Source organism: Pempheris klunzingeri, chromosome 2 (genome assembly GCF_042242105.1).
Source record: "Pempheris klunzingeri isolate RE-2024b chromosome 2, fPemKlu1.hap1, whole genome shotgun sequence".
NCBI classification, from domain to species: domain Eukaryota; kingdom Metazoa; phylum Chordata; class Actinopteri; order Acropomatiformes; family Pempheridae; genus Pempheris; species Pempheris klunzingeri.
In genome coordinates, this window is record NC_092013.1 from 10,114,161 (window position 1) to 10,135,541 (window position 21,381).

At 42.2% G+C, this 21,381-nt stretch overlaps 2 protein-coding genes across 4 annotated transcripts in view; both read right to left on the reverse strand.

Moving 5' to 3' along the window:
* Positions 1-10,722, reverse strand: part of dip2bb (disco-interacting protein 2 homolog Bb) — a 39,216-nt gene extending 28,494 nt beyond the window's left edge. The window contains exon 1 of the mRNA XM_070839672.1: positions 10,603-10,722. Within this exon, the coding sequence (XP_070695773.1) occupies positions 10,603-10,687 (85 nt within the window). The 5' untranslated portion in view covers positions 10,688-10,722. The remainder of the gene's footprint in view (positions 1-10,602) is intronic.
* Positions 10,723-12,275: 1,553 nt separating this feature from the next.
* Positions 12,276-19,923, reverse strand: atf7b (activating transcription factor 7b). 3 transcript variants are annotated; one of them, XM_070848353.1, is made up of 12 exons: positions 19,854-19,923; positions 18,654-18,715; positions 18,152-18,248; positions 17,887-18,014; positions 17,645-17,770; positions 17,306-17,463; positions 16,258-16,354; positions 16,005-16,124; positions 15,749-15,898; positions 14,597-14,785; positions 14,360-14,465; positions 12,276-14,224 (listed from the first exon to the last, which is right to left on the reverse strand). In XM_070848353.1, the coding sequence occupies exons 2-12, from the start codon at positions 18,699-18,701 to the stop codon at positions 13,989-13,991; spliced, it is 1,455 nt and encodes a 484-aa protein (XP_070704454.1). In that variant the 5' UTR covers positions 18,702-18,715; positions 19,854-19,923; the 3' UTR covers positions 12,276-13,988. The 3 variants fall into 3 exon arrangements, with proteins under 3 accessions (XP_070704454.1, XP_070704445.1, XP_070704462.1); XM_070848344.1 differs by having other exon boundaries at positions 17,633-17,770; XM_070848361.1 differs by having other exon boundaries at positions 14,139-14,251; positions 17,633-17,770.
* Between the last annotated feature and the right edge of the window lie 1,458 nt (positions 19,924-21,381).

A 21,381-nucleotide genomic window follows, 5' to 3' on the forward strand; every position in this document is an offset into this window, starting at 1 on the left:
GTATCCATAACATCTCTCTCTGTCTGTCTTTCTCTTTCACACACATACATGTTTCCTGTCAGGGAGGACGACGTCATGTTCTCCAGTGTTCAATCTTTCAACCTCTGACATGGTTTTCCTGCTGATCTGGTGAAACAAACCCAGCTTTTTTTTCCTTTTTTTTTTTTTTTTAATAAGAAAAGTGTGCATGTAAAGCTGTGCACGTAAAAAAGGTCAGTGTGTGGTATATATTCAAACTGAGAAGTGGTTTCACAATTAAATTTGGGATCACGTCTGATCATTTACATATGTGGCAGGACAAGCCAGTGTCCATGCATGTGTGCACTTGCTTCGTTGGAGGAGCTCTCTCTTCAGAGTGCGTGTCGACACAGGACTGCCGTGTCAACACAAACACGCGAGTAAATGTGTTATCTTCCTTAAATGTAGATCACATTCAAAACTAACCCTTCCACCCATCAGCATCCATGTTTTGCTTCCCTTTAGATACATTTAACGTTGGAAAATCAAATCAGCTTATTTCACAATTTCTGATGAGACAAAATATTCAGGATCAGATATTTCCAGATGTTGCTTTCAAGCCGTAATGTTTATTTAAGACACATTTCTATGGTAGCATCAATGCATCCGATGGAAATATTGCATGTAATGAGCATAATTGTATGCACACATTCTCAAAATTCAGCCTGACATATTCTATGGTATCTTTAGACACACCAGAAAGAGTCTTAATCATATATTGTTAGTTTGTTTTTGTGTTTAAGCACATAATCTTAAACACTGTTGCGGTTAAACAACTCCTCCACTGCCTCCAAAAAGTGCTAAAGTCACGACAATTAAATGTCTGAGGAATCCTTCCGATATATATTCCCTATTCTCAGTAAGTAATGTTTCTGTAATAGTGTGAAACAGAAAAGGAAGACCAGGAAAAAATGTCTCCACTAAACGCATGTAAATAAGGAACTACTGATAAAAAGACACACTGTTCATTCACCATTATTGTAGTTCATTAGGAGAAGCTACACAATTACCGCATATTTACACGGACAATACAACTGGTATTACAGGTATTGGTGAGTGAAAGAAGGGCTTTCAAAAAAAAAAGCCTAACACACACACACACACACACTTTCTCTGCAGGTCTCAGGTGATTCTCGCCCTCTGGAATAGCAAGCAGGGTGCGGCCAACTCAGGTAACAGCGTGATTCATGTTTCACTCCACATACTCAACTCCAACAGGGATTGACAACACCACACACACACACACACACACACACACACACACACACACACACACACACACACACACACACACACACACACACACACACACACACACACACACACACACACACACACACACACACACACACACACACACACACACACACACACACACACACACACACACACACACACACAGTCCTAGAGGGCTTTTTCCCAGTTTGCCTGGGTGCAGCAGACAGAGTGAAAGAGGAGGGTGTGGCTGACACACCTGACACACTACATTTCACACACACTTCAACTCTTAGTGCCAGAGCTGTTACATTAAACCAAAGTACCCTACGAGACACTGAGTAGGCCATGACAGTTATGACAATAATGTAAACCAAGTGATACGGATGTCTCTGAAGCAAGAACTAAACCCAGAGGAATATTCAGAGGATATTTTTAGTTTTTCCGTAACTGGATCAACAAATAATACCTAGTGACGGTTCAACATGTGGGTAAAAAAGGTCTAAAATACTGCCTGAGGGGTTCACGAGGATTTGATTCTTTGTCACTATCGCTGAGGGAGATCTGGTGGGCAGATGCTGCAACAAGTCTAATTGTACAGCCCACTTTCACATACAATGTCTCAGTGTGCTTTTCAGGTCCATAATAGCAACAGTCATAGCAACGGTCCCTCATCCAGCCCGACCAGTCAAGAAAGACAGGAGAAAAATCTTCAAGAAACCCCACTGCACATAAGGAAAAAACATCAAGAGAGAAAAATTAAACAGGATATCATTCTTTCTCTAAAAAAATGGGGAAACTGACTGCAACAGGAGAAAAAAAGGCATTTGCAAAGAATAAACAGAAAGTTTTAACAGTTATTTGAAAACAAAATCCAACAAAAACGTTCATAATACAGCAGGTCCAATAGTGATTCTGTATTCTGTAAATCCAATAAGTCCACTAATATAGGCCCAAGAAATTTAAAGTTCATAGTATTAGAAACTTAATCCCACTAAAATAAAGCCAAAGAGCATGGACATCATGATGGGTAGACTACACTTTAAGGATGCCCGAGAATCGTCTCCCACACCAGCTCCTGTATGGTCCACTACGCCATGGCAGAAGTGGAGATACGAGGACCAGCACGAATTAACGCTCAAGAGATGCAGAATGCAGTACACAACGTTTGAAAGCTCGTCTTCCTCTTTGGAGGCAACTCTGCCAAGAGGCTTTGGGGGGGAGAGGAGTGAGGCGAAGGAAAGGAGGCGTCAAAGAAGAAAGATGTGGCTCTCGTATTGGACTTTACCAAAAAAAAAATGGAAGTAGAAGTCATCATCGGACACCATGGACGGCCACAATCAAGATGGCAGGTCCTTCAAAAGGTCATGACCCATGACAGTGGCTTCTACACTCCATTCAATGCTGCACCTCCTCCCCAAATGAGAAAGTCTAGCCTCTTCATAAAATGTTAGTTTATTACTGTAGTCATGCCATGACTTGTGATGTTTCATCTCACTGCGTGATGGACAGCTTATTTAACTTCTGTTTATTTCCATCAGGAAAATGAGTACCGTTTACGTCTGATTTCCATTATTTACACTCATACCTTCAGTGGCTTTTATTATGACTCATTCAAATAATGACTACTACCTGAGCTCAGATGCCTGGAAAATGCAACATGGACACATATTTTCTGAGTTCACGAGTTGAAGAGGACCAAGCGGCCTTTGGAAAAGCAAAGAGTTATGACGGGGCGACAGAAACCACATGTTTCCTCTGTAATGGTTTTAACAGCTTAGCAGAGCATTCATTTGTGTTTCTGTGCGTGTGGCTCCAACATATGGCCGTTCTAATCTGGAGAGGGTTTCTGGAAAATTCACAGAGTACGAGTATGTGTGTAAGCAGGGGGGAGAGGGGTGGGGGCTCCACATGGGCCATGTCCACAGCAACCGTGCCCATGTGGTGCTGCATGAGGGAGCATGAGATGTAAAACCACGGTGATGCATCATGCCACAAGGGTGGCTGCTGTCGCATGAAATGCATTAGAAAGCAACCAAGACATGAAGAGTGAGTTAAAATACTTACAGAATCAAACTGCTTGTCTGAGTTCTGAGCTTGATCAGTCAGAGAGCAAATTATGGAAGTCATTTATGAAGCAAAAAGGCAAAATGTTAACTGGATTCAGCTTGTTATGTGTGAGGATTCAGTTATTTCTCATTGCTAATTCAATATATTTTTGTGTATACCTGTATGTATATGTCTATAAATAACTGTATATATTGTTAAATGTATCTATCTGTATACATGTTCTGTTTGTGGCATGAAACTTCTATTTCACTGTACAACCCTGCGTTGTAAAATTATTAGAAATTACCTTGATACCTCCTGAAGAGGTCACTTTTTTTCTTGTTAAATGGGGCTGCAATTAATCTATTACGAATTATTCTTTATCACTGCTAATCATGTATTTGAGTACTCAGAAAAAAGTGGAAGATCCTTCCACCAGAAGTTCCACCAGCCCATGGGGAAGTCTTCAAATGCATAATTTTGCTCAGCCAGCAATTTAAAACCCCAAATTATTTATTTTAGGATTACATTTACCAGAGAAAAGCAGAAAACTCTCAAATTGGAGAAGCTGGAACCACAGCGACCAGAGAGTGTGACATTTTTACTCAACAAAAGACTTTAATAATTACCAAAATAGTTGTTTTCTGTCAACCATCACATCATCCCAGCCTTAGTTGTCCAAACCTTTCATTACTTTTTTTTTAACATTTCATACATTATTAGATTTATTAAAATAGTAATGCACTGAGAATTTAAATAATGATCACATGTGTCCCTTGTTTTTCAGCCGCAGGCTCGCAGCCCAAATGACAGTACAGTGAGCTGGGTGTGTTGACAGAAAGTACAAAGTAACATGTAAGCTAGAAACAAACGCCAGTGGACTCGCTATAGTGCAGCAGAGTCTGAAGCACGTGCTGCAGGCAGTCTAACTGCAGCTACTTCCACTTGGCACTTTTTAATAATTCAGTGAACAGCACAGTGACCTGACCACTACTTACTCCTCTCCCTCCGCCACTGCCATTTCTTTGGAGTTGCGTTACTTTTAGTCACAAGCTGCAGGAGCAAGAGAACAAACAGATCAGAGGACGGTTGATTGTAATTACCGGAAGGTTTAGTGAAGCAAATCTTTAAAGCCAGTAGAGGCTGGGAGCCCAGCTGCAGCTCACTGTGGACTTGAAAGTGAGATGGTTCAGCTACCCAGCTGACAGTGTGTGTCTGTGTGTAGGTGTGCGCTCAAGTCCCATCTAAATTATTCAGCCTTTTTGTACACAAGGCTCAAATGCATCATGTGTTTGTGTGTGGGTCTGTGTGCTGTGGTGAAATTAGTTACACACTGTTGGGTGTTATGTAATAAAAAAAACCAATCCTGTTGTTGTGTTTCTGTGTGACATGGGTGGCAGAGGAGTCCGTCTTTTTCGTGGTGTAATGCCGGGGCCGTGGCCTGGAGCGATGGCTGGAGATCAGAGTACAGCTCCCCTGCAACAGTTAATGAGCTTTTAAATAGATAGGCTAAATCAGCTTCCTTCCTGTCCCTGTCAATGCTGCATGTACACACACGTGCACGAATAACTGAACATGTTTAAGCGAAGCGACACAAACACGGCAAATGTTTTCCAGCCTGTCGGACGTGAAGGATAAATCTGTTGATATTTTAGATTTTTCTTATTGTCAATAAATTTTTCAAAAAGACCAAAACCAGCAATGAACTGATGCTGTTAAATATTGTATATGTATCCATGGCCTGATGTATGTTATTCCTCTGTGCCATAGACCTCCATTATTGTCCAAAATCTGTTAAAAACACATCAGTGTGAAACATAATTTAACTGGGTGACAAGTTCCATCATCTGATGGACACAAGGACTGTACTTGCTGTGTTTTAGTGTCACATTAAAGCCGCAACTAAGAGTTATTTGCTCAAATAATCAACTAATAGTTAGAAAATGTCAGAAAATAATGAGAAATACTATAAACATGACAATTCTGCAGGAGTCTCCAATCCATTCCCTTTGCTGTCATTCATGACAAAGAAAAATGTTACATCAGCACATGTTAGAAGCTGAAACTTACAGATGTATGTTCAATATTTCTGTTTGGGAAAATTAAAATGAAACAGTCTTAATTGATTTTCTTGAACAACTAATCAATTGGGCGTTTTTGCTTAATTAGATAGATCCCACATACATCATCCTACCATAAATATTCACTAGTGCACTAATTACCTCCACCAAGTTAAATTCTAGAGCAGATCCGGATCCAAGCAATAATATTGACCAAATTGCAACACCGGTGTCTTGCAGCAAAGTGAATGGTGTGGTGCGACTAAACATCAAAACATTTTTTTGTAGTTTTGAAATTATATCCAGACATGTACAGCGGTTGCAGATTTCCACATCATAGAAGCCTGGACTACTGGCGATGGCGGAGGTCTGTGCTCTTTGAGTGCCCTTCTAGTTGTGTATTAATCCCCAGCTGAAAATAGTCCCAAACAAATGCATTACTAACTCCTCTTTGAGCGATGCTTGCTAAAAACTACAGTGCCCAGCTGTTTTAGGAAATAAATCTAATGCCACAGACAAAGTAGTAAAGTATTGAAAGACGGACTAATGCATTGATAGTTTTGATGGAAAACTAAAGTAATACAGCAGTGGTGGGGAGGGGCAGGAAAGCCGACAGATAAAGGGAAGGTTGTGGCGGTGTCAGGATGGGTGGGAGAGAGAGATCCCCAGCAGCAGTCCTGGCCCAGTGTGACTCACAGACTAAATGAGCCAGGCGTGTTGCCCCCTGATGCTCTGTGACCTAGATTAAGAGACGCAGGCAGGACTGTAATCTCTCATTTCTCTCCCTCTCTCTCAGTATGGAACAGGCTGCCGAGATGAAAACCTGCCTCTCCTCCGCAGCATCGCAGACAGCCGGCAGAATGGACGCTAGTCACTAGAAAAACCCACACGTCCACTCATCAGCCCGGAAATTTACAGCAGAGAACGAGGCAGCAATTAGATTAAGGAACACAGAAAATTACTGCGTGTAGCTGTGTAATCTGTGACGAACTGTCTGCTTTACTGAGCATGTGATACACTTGTAGTCACACATTCGTATATGATGGGACTGTGGAGATGCATCATAGGTTATCAGTAGGCTGTGTATCACATGAAATGTGTCGATACTCGTGCGACATGATATCCGACTTGGGAGACCTCCAGTCTGTGTCCTTTACCAAGGAAACATGAGGGTTGGGAGGCTCCAGTGCTTCAATATCCGACTCACTTGATTTTCCTGTGCAACTATAAAAGATAATAGTGTGCATTCTTCTTTCCTTCCTTCTTTCCTCGTACTCTGTATTGTAAATATCACCATTTTACATTTTCATATTCTATTTTCATTCAGTTTCTTGATTATGCACCAAGGCAAAAATGTGTAAACTTGCATGGCAGTAAACCTGATTCGGATCATGACTTTCTATACAATACAAAAGCAATATGTTTTTAGCCCCGCTAGCGGTGTGGCTCTGGGGACAGCAGTGATAGTCTGTTGGTCAGTCTGTCTGCTGAGTGCTGTTGGATGAATCGCCATGACATCTGGTACAGACATTCACGTTCCCCCTCAGGATGAATCATAATAACTCACTCTGATTTGCTATCTAGCGTCACCATCGGGTCAAAATTGACACGTTAACTCACTAAACTAACGCGCTAAACACTATATCTGCTAAACATCAGCATGTTTGCATTACCATTGTGAGCCTGTTAGCATGCTGACTTTAGCATTTAGCTCAAAGCACCACTGGGCTAGTAGCACGGCTGTAGACTCTTTGTCGCAGCAGGGATTCAGACCACAAACAGCGCAGGCGGCCGCGTTGGTGGAGATGTATTGATTAGGTACCAGTGAGACCTTTCATATGATCCAGGAGGTCCAACTGGAGTAACAGATTATGTGTTGAAAGACTCATCAGACACCAAAACACTGGACAAAAGTTTGGAGCCCTCACAGAAAGGGTTTCACAACTCCATAAAGTCATCACAACAGCAAGTATTTTATCTTCCATCACAACGATTGTGAGGTAAACAGTAGAAATACGGTGTTGATGGTACAAAGGAGTGTGTGCTTGCATGTATGGGATCGGCCAGTGCAGCACCCAGAGCAGATGATGCTCTGGTGTAGGAAAAGGTGGGCCTGGTTTAACTGATTTTCCGGAATACAAACATTTTTCTACACTTTTGAGATTCAAATCGTGATTTAAGAATACGTGAACAAGACAATGAATCTGGCCGACCATTTGATGCCAGCTTTCTGGAATTTTTCGATACTGCAGTTTTCAATACTCTGTGTGATCAGACACATCTCTGAGATGCACAGTCTGTCTGTCTGTCTGTCTGTCTGTCAGCAGCTGTACAAAGCAGCAAAGCACAAATCTGTGGTCACTTCCACACACTTGCATACACACCATAAACACAGGAGCTGCAGACACTATGATGCCCACACACTCCCAAGCTGAGCAGCTTAAACAGTTCTGGTTCAGTGCTTTAAATTCCAGTCCAGCTTGATCACCAAGTCTTTGATCCCCTCAATGGCTTTCTTTGTGTCCTTACAGTCACAAAGGTTAAAGTTAAAGCAGGCGGGGAGCTCCCTCTCTCTCTCACACACACACACACACACTTAGACACACACAAGTCAGACAGCAACTATTGCTGTGAAAAAAATTGCTGATGCATATTTTCTTCTGTTTGTTGCTAGGGGAGATCCATGCACCGGGACAACAATGGGGCGATTGTTGCCATGTAAAAGATATCTATGAGAAAGTTTCAGACTCGTTGGGCGACCAGCTGCTGCTCGCCTTGTCGCGTCAGCGTTGTGCAGGCTGAGTGCCGTCGAGCAGACGGCGAATGCACTTCACTGCACAAGAAGATGTGGATACAGGAGGAGGGCATCTGGATGGCAACAAGCCTTTTCATTAGCACAAGAGTCCCGTCTGATATAAAGTTACAGACGCCAGAGCCGCCGTCCTCTGAGGACGAGACCCCAGCAGAAGGACAGTCGCTCCGGCGGTGTCACCTTACCACTCGCTCACATTTTAGCCTTAAAACACTTAAAACCGTCACAGGTGACTCAAAGAGAGGTCGCTCACAAAGCAGAAACACTGAGGGCCGTAAATAGAAGAGTCACGTGACCATTTCAATCCTGGCTCAAGTCAACTTTATCACCTTGAGACCTGATGGATAAATGAAGAGAATTACATACGACTTGACTCAGATTTGATGAGAGGTGTCTCATTGTAGTCAGTCAACAGAAAAATAAATCAAGTTATCGTCTCTGTTTTATATCACAGGAAACTTGTGTTGAGGACAGTTAACTTGACAAAACAAGTCATTTAAAGACGTGACCTTTGGGACATTTTTCATTATTTCCTTGCGATATTATCAACAGATTCATTGAGCGATAAGTTGCAGCTCTAATATCCAGTAAATCATCATGTTGTACTAAATGAATTCAGTGCAGGTAGAACTAATATCGGTTTTCAGTCATATTCAATTGACAGGGTGTATCTGCTTGTTTTATTCCTGATGTTAAATTGGCTCCAGACTGTCTAATTATTCTGACCAAAAACTGCATCTCAAGATTGGAGACAACTGGGACAATACATTTGACTGAAACCAGTAAATAATAAAAAGCTCACTTTCTGGGTTTTATGGCACTTAACATGAGCCACAGTTAAAGCTTAACAAAACGGGGGCTTTACAATCATACTACAGCGCTCAAGCAACAATCCACACCACCTAACTACCCTCTTACTATACCTGCCTTGCAAGTAAGTGAGTGAGGTGCTGCAGGATAAATATTGTTGCTATCAATTCACAATTAATGTGTTCCAGTACATGTTTTGCACTTGATTACACAGTGATTTCAAATCATTCCCTGCCTCTCACCCATGTTAAGTGAGCCAAACACAGAGTGAACATCCCCTCCTCCATTATCCACACTCATTATCACACAGTTAATTGGTGTCTATTATTAACCAGAACATACACTCAACTCTACAACAGCTCAGGTCAAAGCACACAGCGCCCGCTCTGTGAGAGCCTGTGAGTTTGACTAATAAATGACAAATAACGCATGACGGGAAAACAATCGCTCAGATTCAGAGTCGATCTTGTGGGGAAGACTGCCACTAGTGCGTCTATTCAAGTCATCAAAGTTATGTCCTGAGAGATTTTTTACCTTTTCATGAATGACAGAGATTTATTCTTGACAATGACTCTGTTGCAATTGCTAAAATGAAATAAATAAGCTGGACATGTGCATAATAATGATGGCAAACTGTTTCCACTGAGGTTTTCTCAAGTGATGTGAAGTTTCACCTGTCCTCACACGTGGGCGGGACAGTTCCAGGTATGTGTGTGTATATGTGTGTGTGTGTGTGTGTGAGAGAGAGAGGGACTGAGGCATCATTAGTGGCCCGTACATCTTCCTGCCCGGCTCTCCACATGAAACACAACATTACTCATCCACCCCCGGGCACCTGGGAGCTGCACAGCACCAATCAAGCTGCTGCACTGTGATTCACAATGCGAGGAGGAGACTTGCATAACATCCAGCACCATATTGCCTTTACCCACAGTCACTCTCATAACACAAATAACCCTCCTGTATCTGTTGCAGTGTCACGGTTCAGGCTCTGAGAGCAGATGCACAGCTGAGGGTCGGAGGGGTGGGGTGGGGGGGGGGTCACAGCATCATTTAGTTTCCACTGAGAATATGTGGATCTGAGGCTGCACACACACACACACACACACACACACACACACACACACACACACACACACACACACACAGGGCCTCCGGGATGCCAAACTTGACCCATTTTCCTGTATATGCTTATATGAATGTGCTGATGAGCAATGTATGACATACATGTAGGCAGATAATGTGGATCAAAACAAGAAAATTGATGTTAAAAAAAAAAGGGGGGAAAAAAAAACACTGAATATCTCAGATTTGTAACATAAACACATTTGTTCACAGCATGTGTCGCAATCTATGCAAATACACACCTCTGTGTGTAGAATAAAAGCAACAAGGATGCTTCATGGAGACATGACAGCTTGGAAAGGAGGTCAGTGAGTGTAGTTTGTTGTTTTTTGGTATTATTATTATCATTTGCTGTAGTCGTGCCCGGATCCACTGCAGCAGCGCTGAGTCTCTCCCAGCTGACACGGGACGCCTGATTTCACGTAAACACGCTCAAAGATCCGCACTAAAGTCCCGTTTGCATCCACTACCGCCTCGGATCAAACTATCCAAGCCGCTGCAGAGACGCCTTACCTTCGGATAGCTCCAGATCCAACTCCGCCAGCTGGTCCCTGACCTCTTTAGGCAGAGCCGACAGATCGACGCCGCGGTCGGCCATCGTCGGAAGCACAGCAGCCTGCGGGGTGTGTGAGATTTCTCTGGTGGCAGCGGGCACCGTCCAGCATGAAGCTAAGGGGAGGAAATCAAGATGTGGCGGCGGCGGTGGCGGTGTTTACTCCATCTTCGCGACTCCCCGACACCGCCATGACTGAGGGAGATGGGAGCAACTCGGCAGAGGAGCGTGTCAGTCACATGACCGGGGCTGATGGTAATTGCTGTGACAGGATGGTGGGATGAAACAGGCTCTCTGCTCCCTCTGCTGTTGTGGCTTTGTTTTGTTTTTTTACAGCTGGAGAGGAGAAACTTAGTCTCCCAGAGTCCAGATCAGACTCACCTGTCTCCTCCTCCTCCTCCTCAGTTTGTCACTTTTGATCCTTTTCTCCTTTCAGTAAAATGATGTAAAACAGACTAAATGGAAAACAAGGAACACATTTCTGAACTTTTATGTCACAGCATTATTTTTCAAAGCTGTTTTCATATCAACTTTTTCATAAAATCTAGGACAGTATTAGAATTGTTAAATTGTTTGAAACTCACCTTTTAATAACAAAAACAAACTGTTTAAAACCAGCTAGTTGTGTCACAGGTGTTAATCAGGCAGACCAACATTTTGGAAGTGAAGTCCTGGGAACACAAGTGAGACACTGAGTCACATGACTGCACCAGGATGTTTAGTAGCTGTCACTTCTTGAGTCAAGGATGAAGCTACATTCACCATTTGAACAACTTCAGTTGACTCCCTGCAGTGTATCTTCCATGGTGTTTGCTCTTGTGTTGATGGGCCATGAAATCATTATAATAAACTGGCTGAAGCCTCACCGACATGTTTTCGACCAGTTGACTCAAAGATTTAAGGCCGTGAACAGTAATTGGATAATTTGGGGTGAATGTGTAGAACCTGTCTAATATCTTTGTATTGTTTCTTTATTATTCCAGTTCTACTTGTGCAACAACCTATTGTCTAAGAACATATTTTGATGAATGTTCCAAAAATATTTGTGTAAAGACGTCTGTCACCAAAATTAATGCTACTTTTATTTTTTTTGTTTTATTCCCTCATTCTGTGATGTAATTATTTTCGTTTTTGTTAACTGATATGACCTGGATATAACTGATTATTCATTCTTCTACCTAAAAATATATGGTGACATGCAGCTTGTCTATATCTGTGCTGAGCTACATTGTTGTGTATAAAATAATGTGGTCATGTTTTGTTGAAACAGGTTGTGCGACAGACTGAATATTTTTGCTGTGGCCAAAAAAGCGAAGCGATGCCTGATCAAAATGATGAGCTGAAAGATGTAAAACGCAGCACTGAGGGGAACTTGATAATTCTCTGTGGGTTCCAACCATTTCCACATGCAAGTCGTCATGTGATCTATTGATTAAGGTGAAAATATTTGAATGATTTTGTAAATACAATCAGAACAGCAGGGAGGGTTGTTAAGTATCCTTCTGGCTTTTTCCAAGATCACCGGACATTTACCTCTTTAAAAAACAGACACTTCGCTCTGTGACTGAATGTAATGGTGATACATCAGAGACACAAAGTGGGGATGGGTGGAAACACGCTGACGAGATTTTTATCCATTAATTTATTTCATTTTTTGCCCGAGACAACTTATTAGTTGAGACTATACACAAGTAATTTTTCCCGTCTTGAAGCCTGAGTATTTGACAAACTCGCAGAAACATTTTTTTTCCATCTGGTTCAACCTCTGTTAAACACATAAAAGACATTTATCCTGTTCAACAAAATAAAGGGACATACTATCACATGGTGGAAAAAAGCCTAACATGCCCACAGAGAAAAACAAAACATCTTAAAAACAATGACATGTTATACATGTACAAAAAAAAAAAAAAAGAGTGACAAGGGGGGAAAACAACATGATAGTCTTTGAAGTACAATGCGGTATAAAACAATCTGCATTTCAAAACTTAAATTTCAAAAGAAGCACCTTGCACAAGTATTAAGTCTACTTCATGATACGTGACGGCTTTTCAAACGTTGGAAAGCACCCGAGACTAGGACATCTGTGACTCTCTACTGATGTGCACCAATCACCAAATCTCATTCATTCAAGAATATTCATCTTCACATTTTCTCTGGTCACCTCAAAACTTTAGCTTTCAACTGAAATAGACCAAAACCTTCTCAGCGGCTGGGCTACACACGTCAGCTAAATGCAAGAACATTGATATTCAATAGAAAAATATATTGCACTACTCTTTCCTCAACTGAAATGCCAGGGTAAATGATTTAAAATCTATTGTTTGATTATCACTTAAAAGACCTTCTAAAGCTAACCATTTCAAGTGTGTTACTTTAGGACTGAGGAGGGATTCTTTACATGACGAGGACAATTTTTGCATCAATAATTTCATGTTATAAAACAAGAAAAGCAGATCAATAAACAGTGATAGTATAACGAAGCACAAACAAACAGTGGTATCTTCAGCACTGAGAAATCCATGCAGTCAATAGGGTTTGATACATATAGACTAATGTAATGACATCCATTCCAAATGGCTTTAAGAGGATGGTAAAAAAAAAAAAAGAGTCAGGCACACACTCACAGGGTAAATTGTGTACACACCTACAATTTGGTTTGTTATGCGCTCGGCTGACTAAACCGTCATGTGTATTTAAGAACAATTAACTCAAAAGAAACAAGCAGAAAACTAAAGGACAGGTTGAAAAGTAAACAACAACAACAAAAAAAAAAAACAGAGCATTACAAACACTTTCCAGGCTGCTTTACGCAAGCCAATCTCTCACCGCACTTTCACTGCTTCAGCAAAACGTGACGCCAATGACCAGAATCAGGCATAAAAATCTTTACTCACAATTAAAAAATAAAGTGAAACTGTGAGCCTGGAGAGCGTCCAACCTGATCACAGCCGGAGCGTGGGAAAAAGTTGGACTGAAGCTGCATTTTTAAGTGAAATGAAAATAAAATGACGATTTCGACATTTTCATTCATACTTTTCATCCCAATCTTTTGTCATAAATGAACGAGAAACGACCCCAAAACCCTGCAGAGTGAGTGTCCGACGTGTTATTCATATTTACATACAGAGTGTGACGAAGCTTCTCTGAACAGGGAGCCTGCTGGGACCGGAGGGTTGACGGAGGCACTGTGCCGTGTCTTTGTGTGATTATCATTGGCTGTGAGGGGAGCAGAGTATCTCAGTCTGGGGTGGGGGCTGAGGGCGGGTCCCTCTTTTCAAACACTTTGCACCAGTCCGGCCTCCATATGCCACTCGAGTTCATATTGGCTACCTGCGTCAGCACATCATCTTGGGGCTGGCTGTGACTGCGTCGTCATGACAATCCCTCCCGGCTGGCCCGAGCCCATGCCGGCCAGGACCGACATAGCCACCGCCTCTGCAGCACGGACGCTCAGCCCGTTGATGGTGGCCCCTGGACTGGAGGCCGAGGCGGGGGGGGACGGCCCCTGCTGGATGACTGCCGCCGGGGAGCCGATGGGTTCAGTGGGAGTATCCCTGGAGGTTTCCTCTCCTCCTGCAGCTAGAGACAGAGACAGAAACATTCACCCTTAGAGAGGTGAGCGAGTAAAAAGAATACATTAGATGGATGAGATGACGGATGGATGTAAAAATACACTGCAGGGAGCTTGGTGGTCACTTTATGACCTTGAATTACCTAAGAAAGCTGCTTTCTTCTGCATAACAGTGACCGGGCAGTCTTTGTGGGCCAGTAGGAGCTGCTTCAGCTGTGCCACCTCATTCCGCAGTAGGGTTACTTCGTTCTGATGGCAACGCAAACCATAAAGCACACAAATCATTCCCAGCATGCCCCAAAATTATCAATGACACCAATGTGTGGGAATGTTTAAGTTACAGATGCAACCCTGAAGCGAGAGGGAGAAGGAGGACTCACCGTCAGGGAGACATTCATGCTGGCGAGATCATCTGCCTTCTTCTCCAAAGAGTTAACCCACAGCTTTCGTTTTTGCCTGCAGCGCGAGGCGGCCGCGCGGTTTCGCTCCAGAAAACGCTGCCTCCTCTCGTCAGGGTCCATCTCAGTAGCTCGCCGCCTGCGGCCTCCTGTTGGCTGAGCAGGGGACACCTGGGGAACGAGGAGGCAGTGAATCCTTTGAGTTTTGCGCATGTTAAATCACATGAAATATCTTGTCACAAAGAGGACGATATGAACTTTTCTTTTCCTCTAAAAGCACAAACATTAACCATTCTGGCACAGAAGGTTGCACTGGTGCTGTATGTAGTTTTAACAACACAGTGAGTGCTAAAGATATGAAGGAAATGCAAAAAAAAAAAGCAAAAGCATTTCTTGGATCTATTGGATAGCAGGTATGTTAACAGAAACAATTAGAAGTCATTACTTGTAGAAGTAGCTCTTTCCTGATGAGAGGAGATGGCCATGTTAGCCCACACACCACACACTAACTGGGTGTCCTCCAATATATTCTGACAGGGTTGCACTCTTTACACGGGTGGTTATTGGTTTCATTTTAGACTTTTCTTACAGCAGACTTAAAATACTTAACCATAAACCATGTATGTATAACCATACATACCATAAATACTTAAAAGTAAGGCTGAAGTTAATGCAACTTCATAAAACAGTTAATTCCATAATCAGTTTTGAGACCTAGATCATATTTAAGCAATTTTAAGGCCTGCTGAAACCCTGTATAGAAAATAATCATTGGTGCAACCACTTCCAAAATGGTGCAGTCCAAAACGTAGTAGCAAAAATGATCAAATATTATGTGAATCCATGTGTTCACTAAAATAATGTAAAAAAACTCTGGATGAAAACCGTATTATAAATGATGATGTAGCATGTAGAGCAAAAAAGTAAAAACTCATCCAACAGAGGATAAGATTTAAAAGATCTAAAGCACCACATATACTACATGGTCCTGTCCTGCCTGAGGTGGTAAATGGAAGCCAGTATCATTGTCATTGTACAGATTCATGTCAATAAAAGGTTTCGCTATGCTGTAGACATCTATGTGTCTGATCCTTGCTGGAATCACTATATGAGCCTATAGTGCATGTGTATTACCTGGGGTTGTGCAGGTGAGGGTGCATCAGAGTTTTGACTGGGTTGTTGGCTCTGCTCCTGCCGCTGGGGGACAGTAGGGTTGGATCCCACCCCCCCACCGGCCCCATCTTGTGCTCCTGGGCCATGGTGAGATAGAGCTGCCTTCAGCCGCTACAAAGACACACATAGAAACCAAAGTATAAAGTATAAAAGTTTATATAGATGACCACAGAGCCTGCAGTCTACAAAATGATGCCAATATGTCTGATCATCTCACCATCTTAGTCTCAGAGTGCAGACTATACCCAGACGGGGAGGATGATCCACTGCTGACCCCACCAATTGGGGGTCCTGGAATCCCAGGGATGTTAGGCACCGAGTTCACTGGCCTCGCAAGCTGCACATTAAAACAAATACCCAGGAAGAGAGAGAGAAACAGATGGGCTATAGTGAACGAAAAATAAAATAATTTTTTGTCCTTTGAAGGATAAACATTCAGTACCATTAACAAAATTTTGAAAAGGACTTACTGATATAACTGAGGTCATCTGCACAGGACTGGGCAGAAGAGGGACCGTCTGCCCATTGGGGAGGTGCCTCATCAGGGGATAAGAGCTTGTTGGGGAGCTGTTGACAAAAATCAGATAATCATAAATGGCTGCTCCTTCATTCTGTGCCAGTGACAAAAAAAAGACTGAAAACCAGTTTGACAAAGTATTTTTGCCAACAGATACTCTCTGCAGGTGCTAATTGTCCCTAGCCTCTCAAGTCTCAATGAAACAGTACTTAGAGCAACAGAATATGTAGGCGAGGTATTATTTCAAGAGGGATTTCATTTGATCTCTCAAAAGTTGGCATCTCTGTAGAAATGCAGAGCTGTAGAGGACTGTTTGCTTCCTGATCTAACAACCCAAAGTAGGCAGGTGTGGATGGAGGCTGAGGATGATAAAAAAAAAAAAGGAGAAATAGACAAATGAGACCTCAGCCGCACTCTTTCTGAAATATTGCTGACCAGCCACCTTCTCAAAAATGCTTTTTTTAAACATATGCTTGACTCATACTGAGAGATAAAAGAACAATTAACACAGAGACACAAGATTAGAACTTAAAAAATGTATTTCATATCTCTCTATTTCAATGCTAACATCAGAAAAACAATAGTGGAAAAGATTAAAAAAATAAAATAAAATCTATTTCTACTTTAAAACAGCCAATGGCCAAATTCTGCAAGTACACATATTGTAGTACTTTTATGTCTAAGCACACAAAATGTTCAGGTGGCTTTAGGGTATGAGCAGCCTGAGTCGCTGAGTGACACAGTAAACATTGCCAAAAGAACACTGAGGTCTTTCCAATTTATCAGAGCTAAATTTCTCCACCAGGCTAATATAGAACATCTGCTCCAACGTTGTGCTGCTGGGTTACTAGCGTGCTAGTTGGTGAGATGAGTTTATCCCCAAGGCTGACATTTCTTCTTTTGGTACATTTTCCAGGCACTACTTTAGCTTTAAGATGTTTTGCAAATACTGCCCCGGGCCAACGAACATAAAGACGCGGAAACAACAGGAAGACACTTACCCGAGCTGTCTGTTGGAAGGTGGAGCTTGCGTGATGACAGATGTTGGAGATGGCAGAGTTGGGTGTAGTGGGTCATTACTCAGGTGAAGGGGAAGAGAACCTGGGCGCACAATGGTTGGAGTGGGGGCTGAGCTTGCCACAGGCTTTGTGAGAATCTCCTGTTGACGAATGGACAATACAATTTATTCTCCATTTATAGTTGTACTATGTACGCATGAACTGGGAAACACTTACTGACGTACAAGTGGCATAAGTCTTAATCAAGAGTAAATGTGTAAACTACAATGCTGATGACACAAAACCACGATTTGTGGTAATGTGTTGTACCTTGCCTCTCACCCTCGAGTCTTTGCTGTCATCTGACATGCTGGAGGAGGAATCTGGACTTCCGGGAGAGGAAGAATCAACTTGTAAAGGACCCTCAGCCTCATCTTTTGCTTCAGACGGTGTTTGTAAATGTGCAACCTTAGAAGAGAAAGGAGAAGATAAATATAGCCTTTTCAGATCATCTAAAATAATAAAACTGTGTGAGAATAAACAATATTCCATTCATTCTACATGTAATTAATCCTTTTCCCCACCGGGTGTTTTGTCCTCTGATCGTCTTCGTGTGCTTTGCAAAACTCCTGTTCAAAGGAGCTAGCTAGCTCATTGAATAGCCCGACCTCCTCACAATTCTTCAGGAAACGTGTGGGTGTGGGGGTCTGGTCTGCAAGAAAAAAAAAGCATACAGATGTTATAACATCACAGTAGTACATCAATACAGGTCTTCACAGCATTGATAGCTTCATTACTCCTCAATTCAGCTGATTAAACACATACTAATGAAGAAGGTAATCTCATTACCTGCAATGATAACAGAGTCTGTTCTGGCAGGACCAAATTTTAATGTCATTTCATGCTTGTGTTTGTGGACTGACAGGTGGTCTTCATTTGTGAATCTCTGCAAAAGATAACACGAGATACGAAAAATGTACAAGTGCAGCATCAGTGTGTCAACTGTATTGCTGATAAATGACAAAGAGTTTACCAAAGGCATTTAATTATAGATGATGTGAGATGAATAATGACACCTGCTTTCTGTGCAGATGGTCCACGGTGTGGCATGGCATCATAAAAACCATCAGTTTTAATTGTGCTCGATCTCTGTCTACTATTTTGGCATTTGGCACAGCATCTTAACTGTAAAGTTAGCTGTGTGCTAAATTGCAGTGAGCTAATGTCATAATGAGATATGGCATAAGGATTTGTTTCAAATTTCTGGAGCTGGATGATCAGGGGTGTCAAATGAAAAGAGCGTGAAAGAGAGTGCTGTGCAGATATAAATTAATGCACTGAGAAATCCTACCTGCCCACATCCAGGGGCAGTGCATACAAAAGGTCGATCATCCCCCATCTCAGGCAAATGTTCTGCAGAAGAGAGCAAAAACAGAGCAGCTTGTTATCGGCTTTATTCATTCATGCATGTGGAGGCAATCGAACAGCAGATGCTCGAGTTACTATGATACAATATTTTACTGGTAACAGCTGAATGCTACTGAATGTCTCGATAATGTGTCCTTTTTTTGTTGATCCATACTGGCCTCAGGTCATGGAGAACTATAACCCAGAAGCAACTGGCTGACCAGAAAACACTCAAATGTCACCATCTATCATCTAGGCATGTCTAGATGTTTAGGTATTAGCTTATGTTTAAACCTCGTCAACATGCAGCATCAGTCTGCACATGAACACCATGCACCTGTTGAGAACTACAATCTAAATAGCGCCATTAACTGCTGGTGCTCACCTGTCTCCAAGAGCGTAGAAAACAGGGTGACACAAACCCAAGTGACAAGTTAAAAAAAAAAAGGTTAGGAGACAAACAGGCCGAAGACTGTCGGCCTGTTTTAGAGCCCGAGCTTCGGACTCGGTCGAGGATAATCGGGGACTAACGGGAAATGAGAGCGATGAGGCAGCAGAGTCAAAACAAGCTACCATGCAGCCTCCCCTACATTGTCATCACGTTGTTGGTGTTAGCTGACTATCGCTGTCGAGGTCGTTCGCCTATGTTACTAGCTAGGTGGGTCAATACACGGGCTGAGGACAGGTTAACTTGAAAGTGCCAATTCTTTGGTTAGCTCTGACTTAGTAAGAGATGGGCCTTAAGATAGCATAACCTTAACGCTAAGCACACCAAAACCTCTGATTTCCGAAACCTGACAGTCGTGTCATTATAACGAGCGTGGAAGCTAACATCATCGAAACTAATTACAGATAACGAACGGCTGGATACGCCTCGCTGTAACAACAAAAATGTTAGTGTAGCTCCCAGCCATAACACTGAAGCTACGCTAATGCTAACTGCTAATCAAAGCTTCCTTCGTTTAGCTTACCTTGTGAGTTCCCAGGTCCGCCAAGTTAGTAGCTAAACGTTAGCACGCTAATGCTAAAAAAGCTGCGCCCATAAACTAAGCTAAGATCTGATGAAATCTCTTAACATCAATTGCACATATTTCGCAAAATATCATATTAAACGTGAGATGAGCCGGAATGTGATTAAACTCACCCGACGTTTGAGAAAACAGCCTCTTCGCTCCCCCCTCCCTGCTCCGGACTATGCTGCTGCTGCCTGGCCGTTGTTGACACTCTGACACTTCCATTAGCGAAATATCGCGATAACTGGAGCATGGCAGACTGTTACGTAACAGGATTGACGTCGGGGGCAACTACGTAAAAACGTGATGTCGATGGCACTAACATTTATCTGAATCTCCTCATACCTTCCGTTTTTTTGTATTAATTTACCACGTTTACTTCACGTCAACCTTCACATACTAGTTGCTGTGGTAGTATCACGTTTCACTGACGACAATCAACTGCCTCAGCGCCTACATGCTTACACCGGTTACATAATGTTATAGGTTATTTCCGGATGGTTACTTGGCAGATGACATGTTAAATCTGTTAGCAAATCCTTTCTAGCGCTGTGTGGCAAGATATTCACACTTCCCACTTCTCTCACTGTCCCTCTGTCCTCCCAGTTGTGCTAAATAGAAAAAAAAAAAATCCATATTTGCATATCAGAAAATCAACAGATAAGGTTTGAGGTGTCTGATTATAAACTTATCACTTATGCTGTAAGAGAAACTGATTCATCTGATGCGTTATCATGATGTTGCCCAAATTACACAAAGCAGTAGACATGACTGTTTAAAAATAAATCTTTATTGTCATCCATCAGGCGTAGCAATAAAATATTCACTTGATAAACCAGTGTATACTTGGCTGAAAATTGCAGTCCCATGTTTAATTGTGAGCTATAAGCAGGATTCTGATAGAAGAAATTGCATTGACAAGCTAACAAAATATACTGCATCATTCACATACAATGAACAAACATGCACACACACACACATACACACTTTAAGCTCCACTCCAACCAGCCCCAGCATAGTAAACTGAGACTTACACAGGGGATCTAAGTGTCTCTTGAGTGTAATAAACTAATAGTTGGATTTTGATAACCAACTAACCAGCCTTCATTACCATGACAAATTGATGTGCTCAGAAATGTTGCTCTCCCTATACTGAAATGAAACACTGTTAAAAGGCACTGGAGGTTTGGTTTGAGACACTAGCTCCATGTGGTCTGAAGCAGGAGCAATCTCTCTCTCTCTCTCTCTCTCTCTCTCTCTCTCTCTCACACACTCACATACGCACACACACACACACACACACACACACGGCGTCAGAGACACACGAGACAACAGAACTACTGATTACAAGACACAAAATATTGTACAGTGCAGTCAAGTCCCATACAAGTGGAGTGGGCTGAAGTCCCTCATCTAAGGCTTAATATTTTATCCTCCTGATCCTGAAAATCTGTAATTCTTTATCTTCACTCATCTTTTACCTTTTGCAACACCACAGGCTTTTCAGGTAGAATGCAAACACCAAAAAAATGTGAATTTGAGCATACTGAGGACCCCCCTTCGGTAAAGACTAAACAAGCCTTGAGATCAAATACATTTGAGTTCACACTAATTCAGGTACAGGTGTGTCCTACTCATTGTTTGAGAGCCATGGGTGGC